General features: G+C 46.5%; 2 protein-coding genes across 2 annotated transcripts in view; one reads left to right on the top strand and one right to left on the bottom strand.

Moving 5' to 3' along the window:
- HOATZ (HOATZ cilia and flagella associated protein) overlaps positions 1 to 1,097 on the bottom strand; it is a 1,870-nt gene extending 773 nt beyond the window's left edge. Inside the window, exons 1-2 of the mRNA XM_042831856.1 lie at positions 825 to 1,097; positions 73 to 132 (exon numbers count right to left, since the gene is read on the bottom strand). Of these exons, the coding sequence (XP_042687790.1) occupies positions 73 to 132; positions 825 to 1,097 (333 nt within the window). The remainder of the gene's footprint in view (positions 1 to 72; positions 133 to 824) is intronic.
- Positions 1 to 7,679, top strand: part of BTG4 (BTG anti-proliferation factor 4) — an 11,610-nt gene extending 3,931 nt beyond the window's left edge. Inside the window, exons 2-5 of the mRNA XM_042832095.1 lie at positions 6,399 to 6,591; positions 6,857 to 6,994; positions 7,162 to 7,357; positions 7,509 to 7,679. Of these exons, the coding sequence (XP_042688029.1) occupies positions 6,419 to 6,591; positions 6,857 to 6,994; positions 7,162 to 7,357; positions 7,509 to 7,679 (678 nt within the window). The 5' untranslated portion in view covers positions 6,399 to 6,418. The remainder of the gene's footprint in view (positions 1 to 6,398; positions 6,592 to 6,856; positions 6,995 to 7,161; positions 7,358 to 7,508) is intronic.
- The last annotated feature ends 1,903 nt before the right edge of the window (positions 7,680 to 9,582 follow it).

Here is a 9,582-nt window from a genome sequence, read left to right as displayed (position 1 = left end):
CAGAGCAGGACCCAAAGGAACCAGAGCAGGACCCAAAGGAACCAGAGTAGGACCCAAAGCAATCAGACGTACCGCAATTCTTTCTTCTCTCTGTTTCCTCAGCAAAGCCAGTATTTCTTCTTTCTTCTTGGCCTGAGAAGAAACGTTTAGCAAAATGAGCTCAGAAAAAAAAAGGAGCTAAAAGCACACGATGCTCCTGGTGTAAACCTGAAATTCTTCATTGAAGCTGAGAGTCAGCCTGAGTGTCTGGAGTTTTCAAGAGTAAGGCAATGCCAGGGCTTCCTATTTTAAATGGGTTACACGGATTTCTCAGATTTGCAATGTTAAGAACTTTGAAATTCCATTGCTGACCACGAAATGCTCTACGAAGCCCATGAGAATGACTGACGTGCAGCTCAGCCCGGCGAAAGGAAAGCTCTAAATACAACAGCTATCATTCAGCATGGATTTTCATCTTCTTATTGGATACCTGAAGCTCACAGCATGTCCCATACGAAAAAATAACATGGTATCATTGCAGAGTCAGGCCACGCTATTACGTATTCAATGCTAGTTGTCTTCGTTTCCACTAGTGTGCATTTGTGATACATACGTGGGGCATTAATACATGGGTTAGAGTGATAGGGCTTCAGTAAAAGGCTCCACCTACAGATCACATCAGTGACTGGGAAGCACACCCAGCTGTTGTCTGCACAACTGTTAGCCAGGACCAGGCTGCTTTTGGATCTGCCCTTCACGTCATTTCCAAAGTTCCAAAGCTCCACCAAGGGAGGCACAAAGATCAGGAATGGCGATGAGAAAAGGGTTGGGCGAGCAGCTCTTACCTGCTGACGGTGTTTGTCTTTTGCTTCAGCTTCCTGCACGCCATGAGCTGCTGATGGGGTCCGTCTGTGGGCTGGGATCTGCCCAGGGGACGGAGGTCCCTCACGGCACAGGTTGGTGGGACACAGGCAGGGCTCAAAGAGCGGCGGCAGCACGGCTGTGCTCCAGAAGATGCGGGCAAACTCCACATCAACTGGGCTCGATCCAGCAAAGACGAGGGGCTCGTCAGGCTCTGTGGGCCAGTGTGGAGCTGTGCTCTGATGGCCCCTCTCCATCTGGTGGCTCCAGTCCCGCCCCACAGCCTGAGTGCCAGGCCCTGCTGTTCGGACTGATGATAAAAACATTTGTTTTGATTAAATTTGGGGCTGAATGACATTTCTTCAACACGGGAAGGCGGACGCAAAGTCTGGCAAGCCCAAGGCTGAGATGAGCACAGCCCACGTCTAGGAATTTTGGGAAGAAGAAAAGACTTGCTTTGCTCAGAAGTGCTGGGGATGTCCTTGGGCACGATGAATTCCTGTGTGCCCCCCTGGGTTCCTCCCCAGCCTTTTCACCTGGCTGTGTGGTTAGTGATTGGTACTGGTGGCAATCAGCTAACTACACTGCCTAGTAACCAGGCTGATGGATGAGCTCCTCCCTTCTTCTTCCTACCTGTATGAAATTTGGGTTTTTCTAAAAAAGAAAACAAACAACATCCTCCCCCCAATATTGCAGTAGTATTAAGTTTGTTTTTTCCCCCTTATTATCATTACTGAACGTTAAGCAAAGTGGTCAAAACCACTGGTAGCGTTCACTTAGCTTTATATTTAATCAGTGCTTAAAACCCTCTTGGCTTACTGGCTTGTTAAGTCAGACATGAAAGCTGAATGCAAATGGATTTCTTTGCAGCTGACAGATCAGCTGAAGGCAGAACAGAACACATCCTCAGCCCATTCCTGGTGCACCAACAATCGAGTTACAAAAAGTCTTCATGAGACTCGATGAGTTCAGCACAGCAGACAGCATTCTTGTCCCAGGAATGTCCCAAAGGATTTTAGCACCAATTTAGCACAGAATCATAAAACATTCCAAGTTGGAAAGGACCCATAAGGTTCACCCAGCCCAGCTCCCAGCTCCACACAGGACCACCCAAAAATCAGACCATACATCTAAGCAAATCCAATATTTCACTTGATATTGGCAACATATACCAATGTCTGTTGGGCAGCTAACATTACTGGCAATAAGGATGTAAACAAGGAAACATTGACCCTTTTTGCACTAGGAATAAGGATGCAGTGAGGCTGCAATGCGGGGTCCTGTGCCTTGTTTTGATGGCAGTGAATGTAGTGATTGTGGGACACTGGGTACAATCAGCTAACTACACTGCCTACAAACCAAGCACTGCTCTCATGATGGTGCTGTGGAATTCACACCTGGAAAAAGAAGAAAGCACTCCCAATAATATTAAAGTACTCCATGTGTTATTATAGCAACAGTCAGAAAACATTGGTCATACCACCCTTAGTGCTATTCCACTAAATCCAGAGCTCTCTCTTTTCCCCTGAGATACAGAAACAGAGGCAGAGGTGGTTGTCAGCCCCCACACTGCTCAAACATTGCAGTGCTACCAAAGAAACAGGAAAATCTGGTCAGCAGAACAAGGTGGAACGGGCAGAAAGTAGTTATAATTAATTGTGCCTCGTGTCTAATGTATGTGTATGCAACTAGTAATACCATAACATTATTTTATATAGATTTATCAGGCTGCTGCTAACTCAGCAATGAGACAGAGCCTGTAAGGTTACAGGGAGAACTTTGCCTGCAAATTAAACTTTTTTTTTTTTTTTTTTTTTTTTTTGCTAGCTTTCAACCATAACTGCCATACTGTTAAAATGCAGAAAAAAAGCATTCAGGACTTACCCTTAAGAAGCTTACCTTGTGGAAATCCTGCTAGGGGCTGAATTTGCAATAAAATGCTCAAAAAGAATTAACAGGAAGAGAAGAACAGCGAACTTCTTCTTTCCTTTCTTTCCATCCACCACTTTCCCAGGCAGCCATGGGATGGGATGGACCCTACAGGGGCACCTGGGTCCCCATCTCTCCCCACGGATGGCTGTGCTGGAGTGGCCCCAGCCGGGTGTGGGTCAGCCCTTTGTGTACATTCTGTCACCATGGGCACTCAGGGCTGGCGCCTGGAGGATGGACCCAGCCCTGAACCGACCGCACGGCTCTTGGGATGGGCAGCTTTGTTGCAGAAGAGGTTTCTATGGGCAAAGTCAATATGGAGCACGAGTTTCTGCCTTCTCTTGTGGACAAATGGCTGCGGGTTGGGCTGGAGCTGCAGGGGCTGTGATGCAGGTTTGATGCTCCATCACATCTCTCCGGTGATACCTGCAGCCTCAGACTGCTTTTAAGTCAAAGAGGAGCTGAGGAGCCATAGGAGGACAGAGCAGACAGACCCACAGCCCTGGCAAAGCAGATGGAGAGGCCTTTTCTCTCAGATGTTTTCCCATCATGAAACAACTCACGCTCCTTGAACTTACATCAGTAGTTGTGACTTCAGCTGCTCACCTGAAGGTGTCTGTAGTTGATCATCTACAGAAAGGAGGCGGCGTGGAGAAGGAAGGCTGCCAGCAGCAAGCTGCCCTCAGCTCTGCTGGTATCGATACAGAAAATGCAAAAGCTTCTGCAGAGCTGGTCTGGTGCTCAGGGAAATGTTTGCTCTAGGTTCGGCCTGCAGTTACTAGAGAAACTGCATCTGACTCTTCCCTTTGCACCTCATGCCTAGGCTTGCCTGGTGACCAGGAGACCCGCCATGTAATCCAGCTAAGAATGCTCTGCTGAGTTCAGGCCTGACCTGAATTCCACTTCAAGCCTTTGGACGGATTTCCATTGATTTCAGTGAGCTCTGAATACAACCAGAGTTGGAGGCTGTGGATGCCCCATCCCTGCAGGCATTCGAGGCCAGGCTGGAGGTGGCTCTGGGCATCCTGGGCTGCTGGTTGGTGACTGCACACAGCAGGGCATTGGAACTGGATGAGCACTGTGGGCCTTTGCAACCCAGGCCATTCTGTGCTCCGATTCCATGATCCCATGAATATCCAGGGATAATAAAGTGTTTTCTAGTATTGTACTATTATAATTATTTTCTTCTTCTCAGTAACAATTAACGAACCCAGCAGCCCCCCTTAGCCAAAGGCACCCATGTGTGCTCGTTAATTTAACTCATCAATCAGAACTCCTGGCTGTTCATAACGCTTGTTGCAGAACTGCTGGCATGCCAACAGATCCAGCTTGGACACAGCTGGGAATGGGTGGGAGCACAACTGTTTGAGTTGCTTTACAGATCTCACATTGGGATGGAGGGCTCACATTTTCGCTTTGACTTCCTTTATTCTCCAAGCAGGAGACCCAAGGCTGTGTTTTCATGCATTCAGTGACAACTGACAACAGAACAAAGGATTTTAGTTCAATGATTGAGCCTAATTAAAAGAGACAGTTCTAGTCGTCAACGAAATGGGAGCTCAGAAATGCCCCCTGCCATTCTGGCTTCTCTGTCACTAACAGAAGTTCTGAATTCAGGAGTGACTGTAAAAACACCAAGTTAAAGCATTCTCATAGCCTTGCTTCTATGGCAGCATTAATAATTAGAGCCAGCCGGACAGGTTGCCAAGAACTTTGCTGAATTTTTCTTTCTTTTTCTTTCCCTGTCTGATGCACAAAGTTGGTGTAGTCCTGTTTGGCCCCTTGGCATGCAAGAAACAGCACAGATTGCATGAGCAGCCTGGTTTCTCAGGTGAAGGTTTGTTTACGGCTGGCTTACGGCACCTGTTAGCTATGGAACAATGAACTCAACGTGCAGAGGTGTTGAAGGCATTCAGGCCTCTCTGGCCGTCCTTGGTGCCATCTGGTCACTTCTTTTAGCACAGAATTTCCCAACTCACAGGGCCTGCCTGAACAAGTTGGAGCTGGAGGAAGGAGGAAGGCAGGAGACCGCCTGCAAGCCATCCATGCGTTGCTCAGCCCCCAGCCAGCCCTGCGAGCGCTCACATTGCTCGGCTTCAACACCTGCATCCACATCGAGAAGCTGTGTAAGCGCTCAGCTCTTTTCACCTTCATTTGTCATTTTGACTGAATGCTTTCTGATATCCAGCATTGGTGGCACAAATTCCGCAGGTAGAAGGGGAAAAAGAGAACACATCAGCTTACTGCCTACAACTTTAAACAATGAAGCATAGAATCATGGACTCAACAGGCTGGAAAAGACCTCCAAGATCATCCAGTCCAACTGTCTGCCTACCACCAGTATTTTGAACTAAGCCAGGTCCCAGTGCCACATCTAAATGCTTCCTGAACACCCCCAGGGAGCCCAACACCTCCCTGCAGCCCATTGCAGCGCCTGACCACTCTCTTGGTGAAGAAATATTTCCCAACATCCAACCTGAACCTCCCCTAGCACAGCTCGAGGCCCCTAACGAAGCACTCACATTCCAGGAACTGGTTTGAACTCTTTAAAAGAGTCACTCACATCCTCTGTGAAATACCATAAAAACAACAACAAAAAAAGCCCATTAGGGTCATCAGAAGACATGAACATTGATAAATACAGTCATCCAATCTTTAGAATAGAATCACAGAATCACCAAGGTTGGAAAAGACCTCTGACATCACCCATCCCAACCACCCACCAGCAGCTCTCACCAATCCACGTCCCTCAGCACATCTAAACATTCCCTGAACACTTCCAGGGTTGGTGACTCCCCCACCTCCCCCAGCTACCAAATGTGAGGGCAAGGAGCAACGCTGCACAAACTCCACTAATGGCAGCAAAAGGAGTTTGTGACCACTCATTAAGTTTACTCGCTTCTGTATTAAACTGGTGTTTAACTAACAGGCTGATGGAGATGAAAATCCATTAAACGTACCTTAACAGAGGAAGCTGATATTGGGATAAAACCACCTAGAGTGGATGCAGCCCGGAGCCCCGCAGGTTGATCAGCTAATGGAGCACACCTGAATGCTGTTACAGCCCTCAGGGCCAGCTGGATATAAAACCTGAGCAAGATGTGGTGGTGCAATGGTGAGGGAAGGGTTGGGTATTTTTTGGGAGGAGTTTTCCTATGTTTTTCTTCTTTTTTTTTTTTTTTAATTAAAAAAAAAAAAAGCAAGCAAAATCTGTAGAGGTTTTTGTAGCATTAAATCTGTTTCTTTTGTGGCTATCTGAAGTTGTACATGAAATATATCTCAGGTTTTCAACAACTTTGGTCTGAGAAGGTAATGTTTGTGGTCTTTGTGGTGTGTGAAGCAGCTCTGTGAGCCCTGCTGGGTGTTGACTCAATGCATAAAGGCTGTTAAGGGCTAAGACCTCTTAAGCTTTTGCATTTTAACAAGTGCACTGTGAGTGCTCTCTAGGAATCTGTTGAGGTGGTGCAATACCCTGAACTGAAGTATCCTCTTATTTGGTAGTTTGGTTTATTTAAGCTTTATTTGATGGGTTATGGGTTTTAACATCTCTTCTTGGAACTTGATAGCACCTCAGTGCCATTAAATTGATCCAGGGTAGTGTCTCATCTCTCCTGATGACTCTCCAACAGTTAAAGTGCTTGGATTTAAAATGAAGGATGAAATTGCTGCTACTGTCTTCTTCATCACGAGGCTGATAAAAAGAGAAGACAAGCTGAGCAAGCATAAAATAGAGAGATTTGCAGCTAAGCTGACAACACTGCTGTTTGAAAAGTACAAGAACCATTGGTACTTGGACAATCCATCCCGAGGACAGGCCTTCAGGTAAGAGGGCCTTTAAGGAAAGGGGAGAGGACCTGACTTCTTGAGTCCTGCACAGGTGGCCTTAAACTGAGTTCTATATTAAATTAAGCTTCTGAAAATGGTGGAGTTGCTGGCTAACTTTCTGATGTTCTCTATAAATGAGAGTTTGCAACCCCAGGCCAGCTGTGTCGAGGTGAAATATGGTGGACTTAATCCTATTTCTTGGAGCGGAACTGCAAAGTGGCAGTGAAGTCTAATGTTCTGCCTGCACTTGTGCTCTCCCCAGGTGCATAAGGATAAACAAGCATCAGGCAAGAGATCCGCTGCTGGAGCAAGCTTGTGTGGAGAGCAATGTGGACTTCAACAAGCTTGGTTTGCCGAAAGAGATGACGCTGTGGGTTGATCCATTTGAAGTGTGTTGCAGGTGAGTTAACCTGTGACTCGCACCATCATCTGCCAGGTGTTCTGTGGAACCTCATTCTCTCCAAGCCCGTTAGTAGAGGCTGAGGTTGTGCTTCCTTGGTAGCGTCAGGTGAGTTGTATCCACACCGCTGCTCCAGAGCTGTGTGGCACAAACGCGGTTGCTTCCAGGTATGGAGAGAAGAACCGGCCGTTCACAGTTGCTCACTTTGAAGGAGAGGAGAACCCAGAGCTTTCGCAGCAGATCAACCATGCTGTTGACAGAGCAGCTCTGGATTATCCTTCCGGCACCTCTTCGGATGAGGAGAGCTTCAACAGGGAACCAAAGGCCATCCCTACTGTCAGCAATCCCAACAGCGTCTACCAGGTAAGTGTGACTGTCCCTGCTGGTGAAAGCCACCGTCTGTGTCCCGGAGGCTCCTTCACAGAGGTGTGACAGACAGACAGCTGTTGGCCAGACTTAGCTCCCTTTTCTTGCCCAGACACATCTTAATGCTGCCTCATTTCTTGTTGTCTAGTTTGACTACTGCAAGACACCCATACAGTCCTGGTCTCAGTATCTTCATAGGAAGACACACACGAGTGGCTCATCCTATGCCCAGCACAGGGCTTTCAAAGCCTTCAGGCCAGCTGTTGCTTTCCCAGGACCACGTGTTGACAGATACCACTGGATCAACACCAAGCGGTAGATCCGTGGCTGTCTCTGTTCCAAGAGCCTCTAACACTCAGCTGTGCTGTGGGATGAAGGCTGGTGCTACAGAGCTTCACGAGAAGAGAATGTGCTTACTGTCTGTTCCCTATCCTCTTACTCTGTGCTATTGAAACTCTGGGTTTTTAAATAACGTTTTAATATTTTAACAGTGTTAACAAGACTGAAAATTAATGTGAGATGCTACTTGTAAGCTAAAAAGGAAATGCGTATATATCAATAAATCTAATCATGTTTTCTTTTAAAAAGCTGTCCAATCCCCTCTTGGTGCCTGAAGGGAGTTTAAAAAAAGCTGTTTGGTCAAAACATGAGTCAAGGAAGACTGATAATAAATAAATACACCCTTAGAGCTGAGGACAAGCAGACCTTCTGCTTTCTTCTGGCCAAGGTAGCAAGGGCAGCAGCGTTAGTTGCACTGGGAGCAAAATGTCTGCACCTCCCAGTGTGTGAAGCTCTGCTGTGTGCAGCTGTGCAGGATGCTCCTGTGGCTCCATCTGGGCTTCTGGTTCCTAGCCTGTAGCTCACCTGTCAGAAGAAGCCAGCCTATGGACAGGAGAGGGATGGATAGATGATGGTGTAGCTCTCCCCAGCTGTGAGCAGCACAGCAAACATCACCTTCTCGATGGATGGAGTATTTATCAAAGGATGCCTGTTCTGCAGTGCTGTGTCCCCCAGGAAGCTTTTCCTAAACCACGTGAGTCACTTTAGCTGTCTTCTCACTCAGTCAGAACTCTGGAGAGATGGAGGCTATGCTTTCAGTAAGAAAGGGCTCGTTGGAACACTACTGGGCTTCTGAGCTGTGCTCTAGGATGCTTTATTTGACTCAGTCCTGGCAGCCACTCAACACGATGGCTTTGCTCTGACTTTCCTACTGACTTGTCTCCTCGTCCAACACTTCCTGCTCCTTAAACTGGGCCACGAGGGTAAAAGCAATGGTGGTAGCTTGTCCTGCTGCTTAATCTCTTGAAAATGCTCAACAAGCTTGCTCTCAAAATAGCTCATGCAGATACATATGACTGCTAACTGCAGTTATTTCTTCTTGCTGTAATCCTCCTTTGCTACCTAGTGAGCAGTGATGGAAATGACTGATGTGCAGTCCTGAAAGAGAAGCTTTGTAAAAGAAGACAACCAGGAGCCGTTTTGAGCCTCAAGGGCTGCCTGTAAAAATCAAGTCAAATAAGTGATTAAAATTATAAGTGTAGCTTTCAGGTAACTTCATAGTTGGTGTTTAATTAAAACAAACAACACGTTTGTATTAAGCCACAGTTACTCAAACTGCATCCTCTCAACTTTTGAACACAGTGTGGATGGTGATAACTAACAAGGTTGAGTTCTCTGTTCCTCTTAAGTAAGGTAATGTCTGTCTTGCTTCACCACAACTTGCTGTCTTTCTTCAGAAAAAAAATCACATTGAAGTCAAACTTGGCATTAATAGGGTTTAGTAGATACAAAAAAAAAAACACAACAATTTTGCTCATACTATAAAGGCTTTCCTTTTTAAAAGACTGTTTTGAAGTTGGCTCTGTGCAAATGCTGTGATCTGTATGGCACTGAATAAACTGAATAAAGGAGAAGATGTGAGGTGGGAGGCTTCTTCGTCCCTGAGAGTCAGCAGTAGTGCTTCCAACTAATTCTGCAGCTTTGACGGTGCTTTGTCCTCCAGCACCATAATCCATCTATTTTAATCTGTTTTTTCTCTCCTAGTGAGATCTCAGTGTAGGGTGAAGATAACAGACTGTGTGCATAATATGAAGCAGTGATAACCCACCCACTTCTCAGTGTTGAATGATTCAGCAGCATTAATGTGAGGATACTCAGTGGGTTCTGACATCATTTAAAGTTCATAGATTCTGGTGTGCTGTTTCTTCCCACTTGTTACCTAA

Source organism: Centrocercus urophasianus, unplaced genomic scaffold (genome assembly GCF_019232065.1).
Source record: "Centrocercus urophasianus isolate 14NV4802_14NV808 unplaced genomic scaffold, USGS_Curo_1.0 seq_37, whole genome shotgun sequence".
NCBI classification, from domain to species: Eukaryota; Metazoa; Chordata; class Aves; order Galliformes; family Phasianidae; genus Centrocercus; species Centrocercus urophasianus.
The sequence above is the reverse complement of the archived record's forward strand: the minus strand, read 5'-3'. Positions and strand labels throughout refer to the sequence as shown.